Raw genomic sequence first — 22,860 nt, 5'->3', positions numbered from 1 at the left:
AGTTTAACGAGATTAAATATCTAGCTCGAGTTCCTCGTTTAATAATTAATTTACCAAGCTTGGACGAGCCATTCTCGGTGCCTCAAGCTCCTCATATGCAACTCGCTTTGATGGCGGCCTATTGGCACCAAATACTATGTGATATTGTCAAGAATATGGGTGTGCACGGGTCGGACGGGTCGGGTATTGAATTTTTGGGCTCCGAATCCGAACCGAAGGAGGGGGAATAACCGTCCGCCTGCCCGATTTTTTTGGTCGGGTATTGTACTATGCTGCTCCTTCCGTCCAAAATTGATCGACCTTTTCGGGTAATCGTGCATTATGCAATGCACGCAAAAAATTAAGTATGCTTCTCAAATTTGTTTTTTGGAAAATTTTTTACTCCATCTTTTTCTTTCAATGAGATGTTCGAATTGGTGTAAGAAAAATTTACAAGAATTTCGTGGTAATACATTATTTTTTGCATACAGATTTCAAAAAAAAAAAAATATTTGGCATACAAAACGCACCATTACTCAAAAAAGTCAAGCAATTCGGGACTAAAAGGTACTATCTTTCTACAGATAATTCTACATTTCAGTTCAAAACCAAAATGGATTTCACACTTGAAGGTGGCAAAAGCTTTTTGGGATAACTGCAATTATGTTTTTTATTTTTGGATAGGATCCGGCTTCTCTGCAATCTCATATCGTCCTATTGTCCATTTATTTTAGTAATTAATAGTTTAGATTTTGAAAAACTTTTTGCGAGGAAGAAAGATTATCTTCTACAAAGAGTGTTGCAATAAAATCTAGGACCCGTGACCGTGATCCTGCAGACCCGTGGTGCACCCTTTAATTCAGCATCCAACCATCCGTTTTCGCAAACAATAGTTCAAATTCGATGAAACACTCACACCGGATGCCACACTGTAGGGTGTGAGTCGCACATTAAAAATATTTTGGGTAAAAGTCACTTACACCCCCTTATCTATCACTTTTTCTCACTTACACCCCCTTATCTATAAAATTCATCACTCGCACCCCTTCATTTATTAAACGTTATCACTTAAACCCCTTACTCAAAATTTCCGTCCAAAATTTGGATGGAATGAGAGGCAACATAAAAAAACAAGTCCAAAATACCCTCATCTTTGTATATCCACCGAAAACTCCTACCCCATGTCCCCAACCTTGGGAAACCCAGTACTGATCTCCCTCCCCCTCCCTTTCTCCTCTCTTTCCCCTTTCTCTCCTATCTTGCACAACCCAAATCAACCCCTCCTCCAAATCAAGCCCCGCCTAGCCACCGATTGCTTAATAGTCTGGAGAGAGAGAGAGAGAGAGAGAAGGAGGAGGAAGATAAGAGGCAACCACCACCACCACCTCCGGCGACCACCCTCTTGTGAAAATCGCAAAAACCAACGCATCATTACTCTGTGTTGGTTCAGGGAAGGATTTCCAAAATCCTATCCCTCTCTCTCCTCTAAGATTTCTGGATGGTAGTAGAGGTCGTGTATGGTAACAGTGGGGACGGGCCTGCACAAGACTGAGTTAAGGTTTTTGGAATCTATTTAGTTTGAACTAGAATTTTGGGGTTAAAGGCTTGAAATTCAAAATTGAGGATTTCTGAAATTGGAAGAGCTATGGTTTGTCATTGTTGAGGGTCCGACGGTGGTGGTAGTTGTGAAGTCAGGGATGGTGGTGGTGTTAGTAGGTGGCAGTGGCTGGTGATAGTAGTGTTTTGTAGTGATTGTGGTGGCCAACGGTGGTACATGGTGTAAAAATCGATTAGGCTTTTCGGAGAGGTACATGGTGTCATGAAAGAGAAACCCTAATTGGAGTTAATTAGGATGGTGGTTGAGAGTTTGAGTTGGAAATTGAGAGTGGGATTAAAAAAGAGGAGAAGAAGGTTCTACAGATTATAGCTAGAGAGAGAGAGAGAGAGAGAGAGAGAGAGAGAGAGAGAGAGAGAGAGAAATATTTAGGTTTTGGTGCCCTAACTTAATGGAGGGTGAAAAGGTGATTGGTGCCCTAACTTAATGGAGGGCAAAAAGGTCATTTCACTCTTACCGTTAACAGAGTTTAGCTCTTCTTTGTTTTTTGATAGATGAAGGGGTCTAAGTGATGGATTTTATAGATGAGGGGGTGTAAGTGATAAAATGTGATAGATGAAGGGGTGTATCTGATTTTTACCCTATGTATATTTGATGGTTGAGATTAGCCTGACGTCTCTCACCAAGTCCAAACACAGACTAGAGAGAATCCGCCTTTTCCTTGGGATAAAGTTAGAGCCGGGCAAAAGACACGAGACACGATAACACGACACGAACCGAACACGAAGTTAGCGGGTTAGGGTTGAACATTTTTGACACGAAACACGAAAATGACACGACTCGAGAACACGAATTCTAAATGGGTCGGGTTCGGGTTGAACACGCGACACACGAAATTGACACGACCAACACGGTTACGAATCTGTGTCATCCATTTTCACGAACATATATATATAATATATGGTATATCTGCAATTCTATATAGAGTTAGGCAACAGACACGATAACACGACACGAACCGGACACGAAGTTAACGGGTTAGGGTTGAGCATTTCTGACACGAAACACGAAAATGACACGACTCGAGAAACACGAATTCTAAATGAGTTGGGTTAGGATTGGGTGATTTGTGACACGAACCCGACTGACACGACACGAACACGACCCGACACGACCTGTTACCCAAGGTCTAGATAAAGTCCATAGCGTGTAGTTGCAGAAACGTAATGAATATACTCCGTATAATCATAGCGTGTGCCGAGAGAGTCAAACCCAGGTCACACTCTCTCCGAATCTCTCCCTCTCTCGCTCGGTTACGATTTTCGACGAGTTATTAGGCTCCCACGAGGAGTTTTACATTCACAAATCTCAATCTCTTGCCAAATTGAGGTATCAAAACTCAAACTTAGTAGTTATTTATTTTTATTTTTTGGTAAAGAACTTAGTAGTAGTATTTGTATGTGGAGTAATATCGATATGGGTAATAAAGTTATGTATTTTTGCTCTCATAGCTTTGCAATTGATGGAGGTGGTTTTCGAGCAAAAAGACGCGAGCGATTGGATTTACAGAGGAGAAGGAGCTGCAAATCTTGTTCTTGCTTACAACGGTTCCTCTCCTGCTTTTGTATGTTCATTTGTGATTCTATTTCCCCTGTGAATGCAATGCTTGATGTTTACAAGTATTACGAGTTGTAGTTGCTGCAGCCCCTTTGGATTGAGGGATTTCATGGGAAAAGAAAAGAAAGGGTTATGGTTTCTAGCCAAATCACTCAGTCGGATTGAGTATTTCAGTGAGAAATGTAGAAGAACGGAACGTAAATGAAACTTTTGATTGGCACCATCCACCATCCAAAGGAGCCGAGGCTTAAATGTTTTATTGTTGAGAAAAGCCAGCTGGGTTTTTGGGCTTTTATCAATTAACATGATTAAGGGTTTTCAGCTATTGGTTTTTTACTTTTTTATGCTTACTTTACTGGTGACCAAATGTTGCTGCAGTGAAACATGTAACTAGATCTGCTTGTTAGTTTACTTCTTTAATAAATCAGCATGAAGTGCTTTAGTGAATCTACAGTGTGAGTGAGTGTGTGTGTCTTTCAATGCGCATTTTTCTTGCAGAAGAAATCTATTCGTAAATTCAATGAAGTTGAAAGCTCATACTATTTCCCCTCAGAAAGTATAGTACACGGGCTCCACGGTAGTGAAACTACAAGTTTATTGTAGTGACATGATTCCATTTAAGAAAATTAGACTTTACTAATATATTCGTCACTCTAAGCATTTTCCACTATTTTCTACAGGTTGGGAAGGTACTACGGATACAAAAATCTCCTAGGAAAGGATCTCCAAGATATGTTTCTGAAACTAAGGATGGTCATTCATCTCTAACCTCGGATGAGTGCCGTCTGTGGAAAGAAACTGAAGACCTTGTTTCAGCTCCAACAAGGGAAATTGCAGAGCAACTGTATGTGCAGCATGTAATCACCCCGCTATTAGGTCCTGGACATGTTGACGCTGGGGTATGTTGCCGTTCCATTATTTGTTTTGTGAGAGTTTGTCACACCCTACCTTGTCCTTTGAGTATGAAACTAATTTTGCCAACGTTTGGTCGTGAAGGCATTAAAATTGGGGAATTGACTTAATTTCTTTTTTGGGAACTTCTACTTTATTGCGTTGGAGCTTCAATTCTTAATTTTCTTCTTATCTATTGGAACTTTTACTTAACAAGTATTCTTGGAACTGTCATCAGTCATCTTTGTGGCCTAAATGCCATGTGCTGCATCATTGTACACCTGCATCTTGCCATTATATGCTCATTCTGTCCTTTGGGGTATGGCCCTGTTTACAGTCCATTCAAGGGAAAACTGGAAAGGCTTAATTCTTGTTGTTTATGCAATAGAAATATGGGAAACCGACAGTTACTTGAAGAGGGATAGTTCTTTTCTCGTCTATAGGAATGTGTTATACGAAGAGCGCGTTTAATTTTTTTATGCTGATTCCATCCATTTAATTGTCAAGAGATTTTCGGCGTTGTTATCAGTCTGATTGTAGTCTCCTCCATACTTTGCAGATACGTGTTCATGTATCAAGGGATTTTCTGGAGTCAGTTGAAAAGAATGTCCTTTGTCAACGCCCTTCTTGGCGAGTTGATGCTGCCCAGGTCAACACTCTTTGTCATGCTGCACTTCTTATGTCGGATCATTCAGTTTTTCCCCGTGGTAACTACTAACTCTGAGTGTTTTCAAATAATTTCTTCTGCTTGCACTATGCATGGATAAAGTTGTACTAGAACAAAGGGGGTATTCAGTTATTTATAGATAACTGACAAACATTGTTTTACCGGGATCTTAACGTCCAATTAATGAGGCGTCCTGTTAAAACAAGTTGTTATACTGTGCATAAGAGTAGCATCCCCAATTAGCGAGGTGCTTTCCTTGTTTAATGTCCAGTTAATTAGATAAGTATTATTGAACTGAACTTTGACCATGACTAACATATTTTTGCATAAATGTAGCCGCCGGTCATTTTGTGTAATAACTGGCTCCCATTGTTGCAATGGTTGAAATAGACAGCTATTAAGGAGTAGAAAGTTTGAGCAAGTATACTTTTGTTTAAAGACATTGCTAGGAACTGGCGAAGAAGGTATAAAAGAGGCCGATCAAAAAAAAAAAGAACATAGAAAAGACGGGACGACAACCAGAGAATATATTGTTTACCGGAAATGGATTGACCTTTTTGGTGCATTTTTTGCTTAGCTTAAGTAGTTAATTATTTATCATATGATGATTGGCTTTAGAAAGACATGGCTGGTGTAAATATGCATGCATATGACTTCAGTTTATTGTTATTCTTATGTTTTTGGATAAGTAGCTTCACATTGATTTTTGAAACACTCCTATATATGAACAAAGCAAGCTGATTATGATGATATACTTGTTTTCCCCCAGGTAGCCTTAAAGATCAAGTTTCCATATCTGTTGAGATAAAGGTGCTTTCCTCAATCAACATCCTGGTTTCATTTCTCCTCTTCAGGGGGTTTGTTACCATTGTTAATGTTTTGTTGACATGACTATGAGACTATCTAACTTGTTTCTCCTCAAAGCAGCCAAAATGTGGGTTTCTTCCATTTTCAAAATACATATCTGAGGGAAATGTCATTAAAAAGAGAATAAGCCGCTTCAGAATGCACCAGTCATTGAAATTTCATGAAAGAGAGGTACATTTTGTTTTCCCACTTTTTCTCATTGAGTGTAAGCTGATAATGTGAAAGCTCTTCTTATTCAAGTGCGAAATCCATGGTAGTCCATATAATTCCAGCTTGCTTTCTTCTAGAATCTGATGCAGTCACTTATTCGATATTTGTTTTAGGTTATTGTCTCAACAGGGTCATTTTGTTCTGCAGGTATCAGAAATAAGTGAATATGATCCACTTGATATGTTCTCTGGATCCAAGGACAGAGTACGTAAAGCAATCAAGGCTCTCTTTGTTACTCCTCAGAACAATTTCCGTGTTTTCTTGAACGGTTCCCTAATATATGGAGGCTTGGGTGGTGGGGGGGATAGCATTAGTCATATGAGTGGAGAAGCGTTTGAAGATGTACTCAGGTCTGTGATTCGGACAGATGATGGCCTACGCACGTCGAATTTCCTACACCTTGTTGCCGAAACTGTTTTCAGATCAGGATTACTAGATCGGCTTCTCAAAATTCAGAAACTTGATGTCTTTGACATAGAAGGTGCAATTCATGCCTATTACAACTTTATTTCTCAGCCTTGTACCGTGTGTGGAGATCTGGGTGAAGACAAAGTGTCGGACAGATACAAGTATCTGCATTCATTGTCTTTGGATGAAAGCTTGAAGATTGTGAGAGACTATTTGATAGCTGCAACTGCAAAAGATTTGAGCATGATGATTTGTTTTCGGCCATGGGAAGAGGAGGACGTAGAATCTTCATATAGTAGTGTATTTCTAAAGTCAACCAACCAGACATTCGATTACAAGGTATGCAGCATCGCCAGACATCATTTAAGAACTCAGCATTTAAAAAATGCAGCATGTGTGACTGAGTGGTGTCAACTAAAGTTAGGGATGTTTGTGCATCATATGGTTTTTAGAAACCCTGAAAGCATGGGTTCTTACATAGGATCGAATGGTAGTTTGGTACATTATCATTTTTGTTTATTGTTTATTGTTTTTTGCTTTCTGTTTTCAAGTTAATTAAAGCACGGTACTTGTTGACGAACTGTACCTGTTTTCAAGGAATTTGTCGAAAAAAACTTGTTCGTTTGTAAAATTACCAAAAAGATTTTTATTAGTTCCTGAAATTGTCGCCGCTCAAACATTTGAAAACAGAAGGTGTTTTTGTTTTCAAAGAGAGCATCTGAAAGTGTTAAATAGTAACCAAGCATTAGCCATTGCGATTTTTCACTTTAAAAATGGATGACACCTTATGAGTGGAATCTTTAATGAAAAAAGATTGGCAAAATTTTGAACGTTGCAGTTAATCATGGGAAACTTTTTTAATATGGCACAAAACACAAAGCTAAATGTTTAGGATTCTGTGTACTAAACCGAGGGCCTGTTTGATTCGCTAGCTTATTTGCTTATTTAATGCAAAATATCCTAAACTTTTTTGGCTACCATTAGATTATTAGCTTTAATTCTTGTTGGTGGTGATTTAGAATGAGGGAATAAGACACAACTTGAATCAAATGCAAATAAGGTGGTGAAACTAAGGAGCCCTGACTGATCTCATATTTGCATGTGTTATGAATCTATGGGTATCTTGATGTATCAGTAGGGTTTATTACATTTCCATATGGTAGGTGGTGATTTTATCTCCTGGTGCTCTTATTTAGTACTGCTGTGGTACATCAGACAGTAGCTAAATTTCAAATATTAAGTTTCTAATGCATTAGTAGTATTTTTTCCAGAGAAAAGTGTCTTTTCCTGCCATATGTATAGCTTACAGAAGTTATTTGCCAGGCATCTTTTATTGACCTAGATATGAAACCTTTGAATAAGATGGAACGCTATTATGAATTAGACCAGCAGATAGTCAGCTGCAACACTGACATTACAAATGGAGAGCATCAATTGGATAACTCTGTGTCCATTGGAGCTTATATAACTGCATATTCAGATCACTCCAACACCGTGGAAGATGCTTCTCATGCGAGAGATCCTACTGGTAACATATCTACGTTTAAGAACTCTTTTCTGTATTTCCATCTTTAGTTGTATTACTGTATATATCGGATATGTAGTCGATCTTCTCCTTTCTTTTGCATATCCCTTTTTTTTTCCCCAGCCCTCTGTCCCCTACATTTGTCCGTCCTTGAATAAATGAGAGCATGAAAATTAGAAGTCTGGCTGAGTTTTGCACTGAAACTTTGGAAAATTAGCCCTGATATTGGTTATTTACATTTAAATCCTCTCTAATTTCGCATGAGCTGCATGGCATATACTCCCTATTACTTACTTCATGCCTGTATTTCAAATTTCAACTCCATACTAGTTCATAGGACTTAAATTAGTTTGTGACTCCATTCTTCCTATCGTTTCTTGAGGCCTTAGGATTTTGATACTGGTATTGTAGTTACTGTCTCTCTCTTTTTTTCCCCATGCATATCGGTTACAGCTTGATGTGAGTTGCTACGACACTTTGCAAGTTACTCCTCTAGAGTCTTGAAATATATGAGTTGCCCTGGGGAAGGATTTCAACTATGTGGTATTAGGGGCTTAAGACTGAAATAAGCTCAATATTTTCTATCTTCATCTTGTAATTGTTAGAGCGTGTCCCACGTTGGTTAATTATGACCTCCAAAACTAGTATATGATCATGGGCGGCCTCTCCACTCATAGTCATTTGGTTTTGAGTTGGATGCTTTAACATTAATGAAATTCTTGTTTGATGTTATTAGTGCATTGGGCACAAACAGAATTGGAACTTGTCAATGCTTTGTTACTATCACAAGGTGGTGAATCTTGTGTATTCGGCTGTTGCTAAAACCACAGAGAACAGTGCCTCGACATTTATAGAATGATTAGGCATAATGGCGACCTTTACGTGCATGCCGATTTTTATCTTTACCTCTACAGCCTGCTGCTCCTGTCAAACCACCATTGTTTACACTTTTTTCAGTTAAAAACCACCACAAATTGATTGTTTTCAGCTACCAAGGCCAACATAACTGGCCGACCAAACAAATTCCCTAAATTTTCGAGGGAATTGCTGTAGTCCATGGGTTGGGAATAAATTGCCCCAACCCCCACTGTCCTTCAATTCCCCCTAAATTTATTTTCCCATATGCCTGTTCTCTTTTTCTTTCAACGACTTTTGATAGTCTTCTTTTTTTATTTTTTCTGAGGTGCACATGAAATACGATTTAACCAATCACAGATTTATCTTTGTTGCTGCAGTTATGGGAGCTTAATAGGAGTCACAAGGAGAAAGAGACATATCGGACTTTTCCTCTGCGACAAGGAAAGTGACTTTCAACTACTCCTAGCCCTCTTGAACCCACATGCCCTATTTACTCATACAGCTGAATTTTCGAGTAACCTTAGTGGAAGTGGTGGGTAATTAATAATCAGCAAGAAGATTGATCAACCCTTTTGCTGGGGAAATCGATTTCCGATTTGGAATCCATTGCAAAGCTAGTGTGTAAATTTCTGCTAAGGTCTTAGCAAACTCAATTACGAACTATACTTGTTAGGTCATTGATCTGTTGTAATTCGGCTTGTATCCTTCGGGCATGAAGTGATTTCCAAGTTGTAACTTCTCTCGCTTTTTTTAATCGTAATAATAAACTGTAACATAGTGTTCTTTATGGAATGAGGCATATACCGCATGCTTGTTCTATGCTGAATTTGAACTAGGAATTATGCCCCGTAGCGGTGGCATGGAAAAATATGGTGGTTGTGTGCATAAGTTCTCGCCCAAGCAACATATTCAGACACATTTGTAGAAAACTGGAAACAAATGTGGAATAAGAGGAAATGACCACTAACTGGAAGCAGTAAGACAACACAGCAGCACATGAGCCCAGGATCAGCTTTTCTGCGTATGAAAAATTATTTGGCCTTGCGACATCGTCACGTGATGTCCCAGCATCATCCTAATTCACAGTACTGATGTCCCAGCATCCTAATTCAAAGTACATTTATATGAGTTCCAATACTATGTGTATGAACTTTATGAAAATATGATGAATAAAGGTGTTGAGACAGTACATAGTGGCGCCCCAACACTTCTAAATAATTACTCCCTCCGTACCGGTGTCTCTCCATACTCTTCCACACCCTCATTTGTGGCCCAGTTCCAAAATCAAAATGACAATTCAAACCTTCGTGTCGTAGTAGTACCAAAAAGAAGAAGATTTCCGTGGAGAATTATCTGGATCAAATATCAACAAGTACATAAAGAAATTGGATCAGTAAATAAAAAGTAGTAAAACTTTACAGTGTTGTTTTATCAAATGAAGTACTTTCTCCGTCCCGTAAAATTAGTTCCCTACGAAATTATGTGCAATTTTCAAACATAAAAATAAGATACATACCGAAATAATTTTTGTGCAATATGGATCTTGTTTGATAGATCTTTTGAACGGTGCAAAAAAAAATTGGAAAATTATTTTAATAAATATATAATTTTTAAGTTTGGAAATTGCCCTTAGTCTTATATGAGACCAACTCTGTGGGACGGATGGAGTACATGTTTCCACGGTGTCTATTTATGTCTACTGAAGTTGATTTTTTTTGGCAAACGTGTTCAAAACTGCCAAGATTTGCAGTGGGCTTACTCGCACCCACTTCTGTTAAAACATGGCTGCTCCTGCTCCATCTTCCAAGTATTTTTTCAGGTTGTAGTCCAAAAGCCCAGTGTTACTCCTAAAAAGGATTTTAGTAGTAGATGCTTGAGAGAGAGAGAGAGAGTAAAGGCACACGAAGGTAATCGGAACGAAGTACGTACCTTCTGACAAGCATTAACATCTTCACACCAACACTCTGTCACCCCATTTAATCTTCCAACTAATTTTGCCGCAATATACCTTCAGAAAAATGGTAAAAGGGTTAACAAACCTCTCTTCTCACGACGTGGTTCAATTTATAAACGGGAGGAGAATGTTTAAAACAACCCATTGATTCGTTATTAAGATTGGGAAAATGCGTTGTTATAAGCAAGCAATGTATAACAGGAGAATCGATTCACAAACTAATACGAACGCGTGCACATTTTTTGGAACACAACTCTAGACACACGCTTGTCTCATCAGCATGGGTGTACGATGAACTCGAATGTGCACCTTTGAAAGTGCGGTCTCCGAATCAGAATTTGAAAGGTGTACGCATCTCTTCTGGTTATCATAATTAACATCTTTGGATCAACCATATCATTCTGCATCTCTAGACACACCACTCTCTCTTAAGCGGTGGGTCTACAAAGAGCACGAACATGCCCCTCGCGAGCCATTCGTCTCATAGGTGTGCACATATCATACAGACCGGACTGGATCCGGGGATGTTGTAGTGCACCCCCGCACTACACGTATCCGGCTGTCAATCTTGCAAATGGATGGCATGCTAGCTCATTTATAAATAGCACACATGTGCATCATATGCATGACATTGCCCTGCAGTCTTTCCCCATATACCGTCTCCCCTGCAGTCAGTCAGTAAATTCAGTTAGCCAAATCCCATGTCTAAGGTTCTGTCAGCTCCTTTGAATTCCTAGGCTTCTCTCAATTTCTTCACTGACTCTTTGCAGTAGGAGTACTTTTTTTGCTCTATATATCTACACTGGGAAAAAAGTACTAAGAATTTATTCTGCTTTCTTGTTTTTCTGTTGCAGAAAACAGTGGTGAAAGTGGATCTATTCTGTTCCAGGTGCAGGCTCAAGGTGATGAAATTAATTTCAACAATTGAAGGGATTAACTCCATAGCCCTCGACCCCTCCAACAACTTGGTGACAGTAATCGGTGAAGCCGATCCCGTTTGCATTATTAACAAGGTTAGGAAATTCAGTAAATGTGCTGAGATTAAGAGTATAGGCCCTGCAAAGGAAGAGAAGAAAGATGATAAGAAAGAAGCTCCTCCTTGCCTTCCGAGAACGTGTCAGAAATGCGATGTTTGGTACGTGATTAGCGAGGACATTCGTTACCCTCACTGTAACATATTGTAAGTTGCGTTTGATGTATGTTGGCAAATGCTCCTCCTAAGTGCCGAAATGTACACGTTGAGGCCGGTTTTTTTTTTTTTTTTCTTTTCTAAGTCAATTTCAATCATTGCCATAACGACTTACTGAGATGAAAATGTTCAGATGTTTAATTAGGCTTGGTGCATCGTAACAATAATGTCGTTTAGATTCAGAACTGCGTAAATGTTAGTTCAATCTGTGGACTTTTATTCTGAATGGGTATGAAGTTATGATATTGTTCTGCAATAAATTTACGATTATCCTTCTGGACTCAGATATGAATGGCAAATATACATTCTTTTAACAACGATGGCTTGTATACATACATATGCGAATATTAGGTGCCGAATCTTGGATTGCATCAGGTGGGGTGTGGGGAATCAAGCGCATATTTAACTCTCTTCTTATTGGCAAAGAAAATTTCATTATTCATTATCATAGAGATAAAAATGTGTATTAACTTATTACAAGGACGTTCAAAACCCGATCCCATAAGTCAACACAACTTCAAAGAAGCAACTATCAAGTCACAGGTGCGATCGAATAACATACATCAATCGCAATCCAGGAGGTTAGCTGAAAACCAACTTGTCATTAGGCACATCAAGCTAAAAACAAAAAATTAAGACAGAGGTAGTTGCACCCAAGACAAATTGCAATCACTCATTCCACAAAAGTCATCCACACTATCCGATTTATGTTGATCCTTAGCTCCTAAAGTAAGTGTAGTATGTGAAGGCCAAACACACCCAAAAGCATTAACTTCTCTTGCTGGAGAAACAATAATGAAAGTTGCCTATGGAACAAATCATACACATAAGACCTTTTTATCATCTCTCTCCTTTTTGCTTTCTTTTCTGAAATTAGAACTCAGAGTACTCTAAAATCTAGATACAATATTCCAAAATCACTTGAAACCTAAACAACCGGAAACCATAATCGAAAGAGAAGGATAACTAGATGTGTACCAAAAAAGATCATCTCAGGGGGTGACTTCAAGCTTATAGCCGAATCCCCCCTCAGTCCCTCCCCCAAGCAACGGCACCGATCCAATCCTCTTACTTCTCGGCGAATCCAAACTCCCACTACGCCCACGGTACAACACCTCCCTTCTCGAATTTGGGCCTTCCAGGTCTGCCGCGTGAGGTGCCAACAATTCGTGGAAAATCGGATTGAATTCCCCTTGAAAGCAATGGGAACTCAAATTCTCAACCAATTATCTAATCAAACGCTTCCTTGGCGCTTTTGAGGAAGAGAAGGACTTCTGGGTTTTCTAGGGCTTCATCGGAGATTGAGAAATATACGAAAAGTGTAGGTTTTGTTTCTGATTGTGTGGAAGAAGGAGATGTGTAAAGGTGGGGCCTTTTCGAGGCAAGGGTTGCGAGATCGGCGTTGTGCGTGTTGAATTCGGCCAAGATCGTGGTTTGGTTTGCAATACAGGCGTAGAAGATGGAATCGGGGTTTGAAATCATTGTTTGAATGGGGGATAAGGTTAATCATTTTTTGCGGCGGTTTATTTGGGGATAAGTTCTACCTACAAAAGAACAAAATGTAACACTAGTAAAAATTACTATGGGTTCATATAAGGTAGGACTGTCGATTTAATTTTCGGTAATGATTTTTACACTCTTTTATTGTAATTTCAATTTTCTAAAATCTTATTATGTTTTAATTTACAAGATTAATCACTCATATGTACACTCTTGGGTTCATATAGATTTGTACGGGATTAATTCTTTGAGAGTTCTCCGGGGCTCTGGTAGATTGAAAATCTACTTGTGACCCTGGGATGATCTTTTTTGGTACGTATCTAGTTATCCTTCTCTTTCGATTATGGTTTCCGGTTGTTTGGGTTTCACGTGATTTTGGGTTGTATCTAGATTTAGAGCATGAATGGACGGATGAATTATAAATATCTATATTTTGTATTAACAACGAGCTTATCGACTTTGGTTTATTTTTGGAAATTTGAAGTAGGTGCAAATTCTCCCAATTAATAATAGCTGGGCGAATACTTATACAATAGTTTATATAAATGCACACACTTTCTTTTTATATAGTTATCAACCTCCTCAATGAACGGTTAGGATTATTTTCATCTAACAGTCCACATTCTCCTTTTAGAATCCTCATAAAAAATATATTTTCATATCTCTAGAATATTTCAGAACTCTCCACACAAGTCTAGCATGTAATAGAGTTTTTTAAAATCTTGTAGAACATTTCAGATAAAAAATGTACAGTAGTCCATTCTCATTTTTTATAAATATTTTATTGAAAAACATTGTCTTGCAACAAAAAGTCAGATAGTTTAATTAAGCACTTAGGAATGTCTAATTGAGATAGTATAGTTTTAATAAATGATTTAAAATTTAATATATTAAAAAATAGCTTTGACTATTGAAATGAGACCGAGTATGGATTCTAATATATATATATATATTATAAAACAGGACGGGTATCTTACAGAATATTCTATCTCAACGGTTCAGATTTATCGCTGTCCAAAATTTATCTATTCATACAAACAAATCCGATGGTCCAGATTTGTCTTCATCCTTCCTTCAATAACATGGCATTTTGGTAAATATCGGAAACTTCAAGACCACAAAAGGAGCTCATTTGAATTGAAATATCCTTATCAATCATGGTAATCTAATATTAAGGCATGATTTTTGAAGGGATCATTTTAATTAAGGCATGATTTGTATTTTGTGAAATGAATGAAACCTAATAAAACATTTATGGTAGTAATGAGTAAGTTGACCTTTCTAATTTCCTTTTACGTAATAGCCAAAATGAAAAAACAAAATCCTTTTACGTTAATTTAGATCCCAATTACAATTTTCAAATTTCATGTTTAAAAAACATCACATTTATGGACATTAAAAAACTAAGTGTTCTTTAATTTTCTCGATTGCATTTCTCGGTATCAATTTTTCAGCAAACTCCCTGTAAGTGTTCGAGTTCTTTTTCTTCAAAGCCATTAGATTTCAATGTAGAATAATTGTTGTCTAACATTTCAATGTTTGGTTCTCTCATATATTGGTTCACTTTCCTAATCATTCACATCCCACTTATTTGAAATTTTCTTTCTGTTTTGTTCTTCTTATATTTTGATTTTTGACAATTGACATGGTGGTCCCTTCGGGGACATCCGATAAAATTGGAACGATACAGAGAAGATTAGCATGGCCCCTGCGCACGGATGACACGCACAAAAAAGACAATTGACTTGGTGGGTGTGTAATGATTTTGAATAGGCTACATTTGGTCATCAATGGTTTTGATCAACTTCTGTTCCATGGAGTTTTGATCCTGAAGGTGGCACCATGGCACATCTACGACTTTAGTGGTAAGCACAAATTAAGTTATTTCATATTGTATTGCTAATTCCTTCAACTTTTCTTCTTCTTCTTTTTTTTTTAAAAAAAAAAATGACTTTTGGTTCATTTTGGGTTTCAATTCATGAGAGTATGGTACTGATGATTAACGATTGTTTTACTTATCTTTTAGTGTTTCTTAACATTTGCATTGGTCTTGATGGATTTAATCAGAACTCTAATTATTTGTTTGATTTTTTGGGAAGAAACTTGCATGTATTGAACTCTTAAAATATAAAATGCAACAGCCCAATAAAATCATTAATTTGGACATGCAAGAAAACAAATACGACTAATCACGTAATTAATTTAGAGCTAATATGGGAGGCAGTGGCGGAGCCACCCTATTTCCACTGGGGGCACCTGCCCCCACTGCACCTCTTTTTTTTTTTTTTTTTTTAAATTGGTAATTTGAGTTTACCAAATATTTAAAGCAAGACACATGTTATTAGATTAAATACTTGTTAAAATACGAATGACTTGTTTGAATTGTTGCACAAATAAGCTCCACAAAATCAATGTCTGCAATCATATCAAAGTAAAGATTCGGTGAATTTATTGAAAAGTAATACGCACATGTTCACCTAGTATTTAAGTGCATGGGTGAACAAAATAGCACTACAAAACTTGAAAACTCTCATTTGTAACATGATGTAACAATCAACACGAAAATCACGCCGCATCACTAACGACCATCAAGTCATGGGTCAGTGGGATGTTGTCGGGAGTTGGCTATCGTCGGAGATTTTGTTTTTATAATGCCCCCACTGATGTATATTCCTAGCTACGCCACTGATGGGAGGGTGGTTTACATTTTGAACCGTTGGATGGTACATATTTCCACTATTGGATTGGAAAGAGCCCTGCTATCCGCTCTGCTATCCGCAGAGACGATTTGCAGAGAACCACGCAGAGAAAAACGCGTTTGGCCCCATTTCGGGTCTCGAAAAAATCTAAAAAAATATCCATAAATTTTTGAATATTATTTTATGGAGCCCTGTAAAAAATCAGCTCCAGCGGATATCGGTAAGTATTACTTTTGGATTCGTAAGGGCGAACTGAGCTTCTAGATTTTTTCGGGATCCGAAATGGGGCCAAACGCGTTTTTCTCTGCGTGGTTCTCTGCAAATTGTCTCTGCTGTTAGAATTTTTGGATTGGAAATCCTTTTAAAATGCCTTTGAAGTTATCCTTTTAACCAAAACCCTTTCTTTCTTTTATTATCCAATTTTAATTTTTGGGAATAATTTTTTAAGCTTGATTGGCTTGATTATAATGACAGATTTGAATCTTGCTACCCTTTGATTGCTGATTTTTTTGGGTAATGATTTTTTAATGCCAATTTTTGGTAATAATTTTTGAAAGCTCTCTTGGGTAATGGGATAGATTGGCATTGATTTTTGAAAGCTTGATTGAATACTATTACTTTCAGTAATGAATTTCTACACTAAATTGCCCAAAACTTTTTTACACTACACTTATTTTTTGGTAGTGACATAAAGAAAGCAACATAAGGAAACAGATTTGAATCTTGCTTCCCTTTGACTGCCGATTTTTTTGGGTAATGATTTTTAAAGCCGATTTTTGGTAATAATTTTTGAAAGCTTGATTGGCTAAGGCGCTAGATTGGCGTTGATTTTTGAAAACTTGATTGAATACTATTGTTTTCAGTAATGAATTTTTACACTAAATTTCCCAAAATGTTTCTACACTGCACTTATTTTTTGGTAGTGACATAAGGAAAGCAACATAAGGAAAATCGTTTCAAATCATTTCCTTATGCAATAACGTGTTCTTACTTTTCCAAAATCATTTCCAAACATTTCCAAATTAAGTACATCAACTAATAACCTCTACCCGAGCATAACCTCTAACAAAAAAAGCTTTTATTTGTTTTTCAGAGTTGTTTTACAGAGGGAAAAGGCATTACTAACCCAGTCAATCTAGTTCTCTCTCCCCGTCTTTCGTATTTTCCAGTTCTCTCTTCATAGGTATGGCTCTGCTATGTTCTTCACTTCTATTTGTTCCCCTTTTTGTTTTGTTTTGTTTTCTATTTCAATACATTTTATTAAAAGTATTTTTTTTCACTCACCCCAAAAAAATAATAACCAAAAACTAACTATTTTTTTCACTCACCAAAACGGTGTATACTAAAAGTGCTCCATTACCTACGACTTTTTGGGGCATAAAATTTTTTCTGCCCCGTTAACCCTCAAATGGGACATTTAGTAAAAAATGCCCCTTAGAACATACATGCCACTTTATCTATGTTTTTTTTTTTTTTTACAGATTGTATGTGAAAAATGTTTGAATCTTTTTTTTTAAAATAACATAGATGGAGGAACACAGCTATGCCAATCTTTTTTTTTACTAACTTTTAGTTACCCATCTTCGTTTTGTTGGTGTTCCATTTGCAGGATGAATAATGCAAATGAAATTAACATGCAAATTGACCCAATTGAGGAGCAAAACATGCAAATTGAACCACCAAATGGTAAGACTTTTAAACTGCGCTTTTACTCTACTAATAATACCAACTTTCTTTTGTTTATATATATAGATGAAGGAAGCGTTTGTCGGCATGAGAGTGCTCACGAGAAAGATAAAGAAAAAAATGATATTCAAAAATTGTACACCGTTCCTAATCTCCTCAAATTTTGTAAGTGGAAAAAATGTAAACATTGTATCATATGTGAGTGTACTTCACGTCTACAAAAACTAAGTGACGACCAGGTAATTTGTTGAGATAAATATCATTATGTGGTGTTTTGGATGGTATTTTTTGATTTGATCAAATTTTAAGCGTTTGAGTTTGTTCTATGCGTTTTAGTTGATTGAATTTGTTCAATATTTATTTGCGTGTGCTGAATGTTCGAGCCGTGCCTTCAGGCACGGGCATGTCCGTCTCCCCGAAGAAGAAACAGATTCCACTACCAATATTGTTTACCCTGAAGTTCTGTTATAGTTTGCTTTATCATACAAGGTATTGTAGAGTATTATAATTTAATTTTCCTCTCTTATTATATATCATCCCTTAAACAAATGACTTAGCGTACTAACTGGGCTTCTATTGATATATAATTCATTTTTAGGATTGTGATCAAGAAGCCTAGAAGCTCAAAAGGATCAATATGCTTAAAGATTTTTAGTCTTGACATATTTCATGTTCTCTTTTTAGATGTCTCCTCGAGACACGCATTTTCATTAATGTATATCATTTTTTTCATCGGTGTTTTGGATGGTGTTTTTTGATTTCATCAAGATTTAGGCGTTTGAGTTTGTCCTATGCGTCTTAGTTAATTAAATTTGTTGTTCAGTTTTAATTTGCGAGTGCTGAATGTTTGAATCGTGCCTTCAGACATGGAAATGCACTAATATATATATATATATATATATATATATATATATATATATATATATATATATATATATATATATAATGTTCACCCTGCTTTAAGTTATTGACAAATTTTCTTAATATGCACGTAATGTGTTAATTAGATAACTCAATTGTATAAAAACAATATTGTTTGATTAAAATAAAACTTAAATTACCAATTGAAAAGAAAACTAAAACGGAAAAAAAAAAAAATCAGTGGGGGCCGTGCCCCCGTGGACCTACGGTGACAAATGCTACAACCTCATGCATTGAAATTGAATCTTCTTATTTGTATTGTTTGTTTTTTTTTTAAGTACCCTATGTCTGATGTACGTTAGGGCATCTCTAGTGGGTGAATTTCGCACAAAAAAAATTAACAAATCTTTTTTTTTTTTTTTTGAGCTCTTGGTGCAATCACATGTTGGCTACAGTCCGCATTGGTAATTCTCTTTGCGCGCCCCCTGACACCACCCCCTGCCCGACCCCACCCCTCAAACCAAAATACCCCCAGGCAATTCACTCAACCCACGGCATTTTCTTTTCTTTTTTTATTTACTTAATAACTTTTATATCTTTTTTCATTTTTATTTATTTAATATTATTTAAGTGTTTCAATTTTCAATCCGATTGAATCGATGCAAAGATCTTATTTTTTTTATCATTTTGTCTTCAGTGATCATAATGAATTTTTTGCTCGAAGGCCTTTCAACAAGTACCCTAAGACTTATTATTTAGTTTCAGGTCTCTCTTATGGTGCTCATTGAAAGGCTTTAGAGCCAAAAATTCATTACGACCATTTAGGATGAAATGATAAGAAAAATAAGATCTTCGCACCGGTTCAAACGAATTAAAAATCGAAACACTTATTTTTTTACTCTTTATATGTATTATTTAATATTATACCCGCCAATAATTCAACCCACGGCATTTTCTTATTTTATTTCTTATTTATTTACTTAATAACTTTTATATCTTTTTTCATTTTTATTTATTTAATATTATTTAAGTGTTTCAATTTTCAATCTAGTTGAATCGGTGCAAAGATCTTATTTTTTTTATCATTTTATCTTCAATAGTCATAATGGATTTTTAGCTCTAAGACCGTTCAACAAGTATCCTAAGGTTCTTTATTTACTTTCAGGTCTCTCTTAGGGTGCTCATTGAAAAGCCTTAGAGCCAAAAATTTATTACAACCATTTATGATGAAATGATAAGAAAAATAAGATCCTTGCACCGGTTCAAACGAATTAAAAATCAGAACACTTATTTTTTTACTCTTTATATGTATTTTTAAATTATTTAATATTATATACGTAAGTAATCAACCTATTTTTTATTTCTCATTTATTTACTTAATAACTTTTATATCTTTTTTCATTTTTATTTATTTAATATTATTTAAGTGTTCCAATTTTTAATCCGGTTGAATCGGTGCAAAGATCTTATTTTTTTTATCATTTTATCTTCAATAGTCATAATGAATTTTTAGCTCTAAGACCGTTCAACAAGTATCCTAAGGTTCCTTATTTAGTTACAGGTCTCTCTTAGGGTGCTCATTGAAATGCCTTAGAGTCAAAAATTTATTACGACCATTTAGGATGAAATGATAAGAAAAATAAGATTTTCGCACCGGTTCAAATGAATTAAACATCGGAACACTTGTTTTTTTACTCTTTATATGTATTTTCAAATTATTTAATATTATATACGTGAATAAATTTTTTTATGTTATTAAAATTTTACTCTTATTTTTTTACTCTTATTAAAATTTTATAATTCTTTTATTTTATTGAATTCATTAATTTTGTTTTTATTTATATCTTTTATCTATTTTATTTCTAACCACTTGTTCAGATTTCTTTTTATCTTCAACTATAACCACTCATTTAAATTTTTTTTTTATCTTCAATTACAACCACACATTCAGTAAAACAAAAAACTAGTAAAAGTAAAACAAAAAAAATAGTAAAAGTTAAAAGTTAAAAAAAAAACAAAAACAGTAATTAAAGTCTTTGAAAAGAAAAAAACTAGTAAAAGTTGAAAAAAACTAAACCGGTAATTAAAGTATTTTAAAAGTATAAAAAAATTAGTAAAAGTAAAAAAAAAAACAGTAATTATTTACTTTTAAAAAACAAAAAAAAAACTAATCCCGAAGAAAAAAAATCGAAAAAAGAGGGGAGGAGGGGCAAAGGGAGGAAAGATGGTGGGGCCGGGGGAGGGGGTGTGTCAGGGGGTGCGAGAAGAGGCTCTCTCGGCATTGTGCTAACTGTCTTCTTACTGTCGCAAGACAGCAAACAAGAGAGAGTGAGAGAGAGGAGAGACAAAAGGAAAGGAGAGGAGAGAGAAAAGAGGAGTGGACCCATTTCATACATATATTATATTTTATCTCTTTTAACCCACTCTACCATGGATCCGGAGGCTGTGGTGATCCAAGTCACCAGGGGTGCAGTGACCCAAAACGGCCTAGTTTTGGGGTTGTAAATGGTTTAAAAAAAGTTTTAAAAGGACCGAAAGACCTCTTTGTGGAAAGTCAAGAAAAAAATTAAGTGTTATAATTTTTAATCCGTTTGAATCGGTACGAAGGTTTTATTTTTCTGATCATTTTATCCTAGAGGATCATAATTAATTTTTGGCTCTAGAGCTCTCGTTGGTTAGCTCTAAAAATATTTAGTTCCACTACTTTATTAGGACTAATTAACGAGAGCTCTAGAGTCAAAAATTAATTATGATCATTTATGATAAAATGATCATAGAAATAAGATCTTTGCACCGGTTTAAACGAATAGAAAATTGGAGTACTTAATTTTTCAACCATCTTTAGGCCGTTTATATATTAAAAAATATGGTTAAAAAATTAAGCACTCCAATTTTCAATCCATTTGAACCGGTGCAAAGATCTTATTACTATGATCATTTTTTCTTAAAGCATCATAATTAATTTTTGGCTCTATGGCTCTCGTTAGTTAGCTCTAAGAGATATTTAGTTCTACTATTTTTTTAGGACTAATTAACGAGAGCTCTAGAGTCAAAAATTAATTATGACCCTTTAAGATAAAATGATCATAGAAATAAGATCTTTGCACCGGTTCAAACGGATTGAAAATTAAAGCACTTAATTTTTGAACCATCTTCAGGCAGTTTATATATTAAAAATATGGTTGAAAAATTAAGTGTTTCAATTTTCTATCCGTTTAAACCAATGCAAAGATCTTATTTTTATGATCATTTTATCTTAAATTATCATAATTAATTTTTAACTCTAGAGCTCTCGTTAATTAGTCCTAAGAAAGTAGTAGAACTAAATATCTTTAGGGCTAACCAACGAGAGTTCTAGAGCCAAAAATTAATTATGACCCCTTAGGATTAAATGATCATAGAAATAAAATCTTCGCACCGGTTCAAACGGATTAAAAATTGGAACACTTAATTTTTTTGCTTGGCTTTCCACAAAGATGTCTTTCGATCCTTTTTTTAAACCCTTTGCAACCCCGAAACTACGCCGTTTTGGGTCACTACACCCCTTGGGTCACCACAAGCCCCCGGATCCCTCTAGCATACACCTATAATACACATTCAATCTCTAAATTTATACCCTTAACAAACAAAAATATGGACCCAATTTATACACTTTACATCATATAACAAATAATTTTTAAAACCACTGGAGATGCTCTTAGATATCTCATGAGCAACAATCAATTCTAATATATAAAGAGAGAAGAGCCTTTGGCGTGACCTGTTTTTGAAGCCTTATCACAAAAGTGTTTTTCACTTTCGCCCTCCACATTTTACCTTTTCCGTATTGCCCATTTATATATTCCCAAACCATATCGTAAAAACTGTGAACCTAACCCTTTCCCTATTTGGCCGCTGATTTTATCACTCTTTTTTTCGTACTGTACCAAAAATATACTTATAGGAGAGTGACGTTAACAAAAAATAGAATGGCAAAATCATTTCCTCATTTATATTGCAATCTGCGAATTTCTATATCACAGATTCTATATATATATATATATATTTTTTTTGATCCGCTATCACAGATTCTATATCAGAGTGGTACAATATATATAGTGACCGCGATAGAGGAACCCTGCTAACCACACATACATTTGTGTACAGATTTTGTTATGGGGTCCATCACGGGTCCCACACAAATAATCCGAGCCGTTCATTAGATGTAAAATATTTTTTCATGGGTCCCCGTAAAAAATAAGCTTATTCTAATACCTATAGGTGCCCGATCCAATCATCTAAATTTTCATTCAGATTTTCGGGTAATGAAAAATTAGATGATTAGATTAGGCACCTATAGGTATTGGATTGAACTGATTTTTTACGGAAACCCTTGAAAAAATATTTTACATTTA

The 22,860-nt window shown here is 35.9% G+C and overlaps 2 protein-coding genes, 1 non-coding gene and 1 pseudogene across 4 annotated transcripts; 3 read left to right on the top strand and 1 right to left on the bottom strand.

Annotated features, from left to right (window-relative positions):
• The first annotated feature begins 2,735 nt into the window (after nucleotides 1-2,735).
• LOC131330993 (inositol-pentakisphosphate 2-kinase-like) lies at nucleotides 2,736-9,364 on the top strand. Of its 2 annotated transcripts, XM_058364789.1 has the most exons (10): nucleotides 2,737-2,823; nucleotides 2,880-2,923; nucleotides 3,046-3,158; nucleotides 3,832-4,050; nucleotides 4,602-4,749; nucleotides 5,479-5,519; nucleotides 5,637-5,747; nucleotides 5,934-6,533; nucleotides 7,518-7,722; nucleotides 8,935-9,364. In XM_058364789.1, exons 3-10 carry the CDS (start codon nucleotides 3,057-3,059, stop codon nucleotides 9,024-9,026), a joined length of 1,518 nt encoding a protein of 505 aa, XP_058220772.1. In that variant the 5' UTR covers nucleotides 2,737-2,823; nucleotides 2,880-2,923; nucleotides 3,046-3,056; the 3' UTR covers nucleotides 9,027-9,364. The 2 variants fall into 2 exon arrangements, with proteins under 2 accessions (XP_058220774.1, XP_058220772.1); XM_058364791.1 differs by having other exon boundaries at nucleotides 2,736-2,923; nucleotides 8,955-9,364.
• Nucleotides 9,365-11,147: 1,783 nt separating this feature from the next.
• Nucleotides 11,148-12,004, top strand: LOC131330994 (heavy metal-associated isoprenylated plant protein 43-like). The gene is made up of 2 exons (XM_058364792.1): nucleotides 11,148-11,241; nucleotides 11,386-12,004. The coding sequence occupies exons 1-2, from the start codon at nucleotides 11,233-11,235 to the stop codon at nucleotides 11,713-11,715; spliced, it is 339 nt and encodes a 112-aa protein (XP_058220775.1). The 5' UTR covers nucleotides 11,148-11,232; the 3' UTR covers nucleotides 11,716-12,004.
• A 708-nt stretch (nucleotides 12,005-12,712) lies between these two features.
• On the bottom strand, nucleotides 12,713-13,202 carry LOC131328273 (phytolongin Phyl2.2-like; annotated as a pseudogene).
• Nucleotides 13,203-14,871: 1,669 nt separating this feature from the next.
• On the top strand, nucleotides 14,872-14,973 carry LOC131331681 (U6 spliceosomal RNA). The gene has a single exon (XR_009201482.1). It is a non-coding gene; the product is annotated as a U6 spliceosomal RNA (small nuclear RNA).
• Nucleotides 14,974-22,860: the final 7,887 nt, after the last annotated feature.

The sequence above is a fragment of the Rhododendron vialii genome, chromosome 6a (assembly GCF_030253575.1).
Source record: "Rhododendron vialii isolate Sample 1 chromosome 6a, ASM3025357v1".
Classification (NCBI taxonomy): Eukaryota; Viridiplantae; Streptophyta; class Magnoliopsida; order Ericales; family Ericaceae; genus Rhododendron; species Rhododendron vialii.
Note: the sequence above shows the minus strand (reverse complement) of the source record. Positions and strands in the feature narration are given on the sequence as shown.

Excerpts from the sequence above, each read along its gene's own strand:
- LOC131330993 (XM_058364789.1), top strand. The coding sequence starts at position 3,057 with ATGGAGGTGGTTTTCGAGCAAAAAGACGCGAGCGATTGGATTTACAGA. Across the intron at positions 5,748-5,933 it reads TGAAATTTCATGAAAGAGAG|GTATCAGAAATAAGTGAATA; the intron begins GTACATTTTGTT and ends TTTGTTCTGCAG. Across the intron at positions 6,534-7,517 it reads ACCAGACATTCGATTACAAG|GCATCTTTTATTGACCTAGA; the intron begins GTATGCAGCATC and ends GTTATTTGCCAG.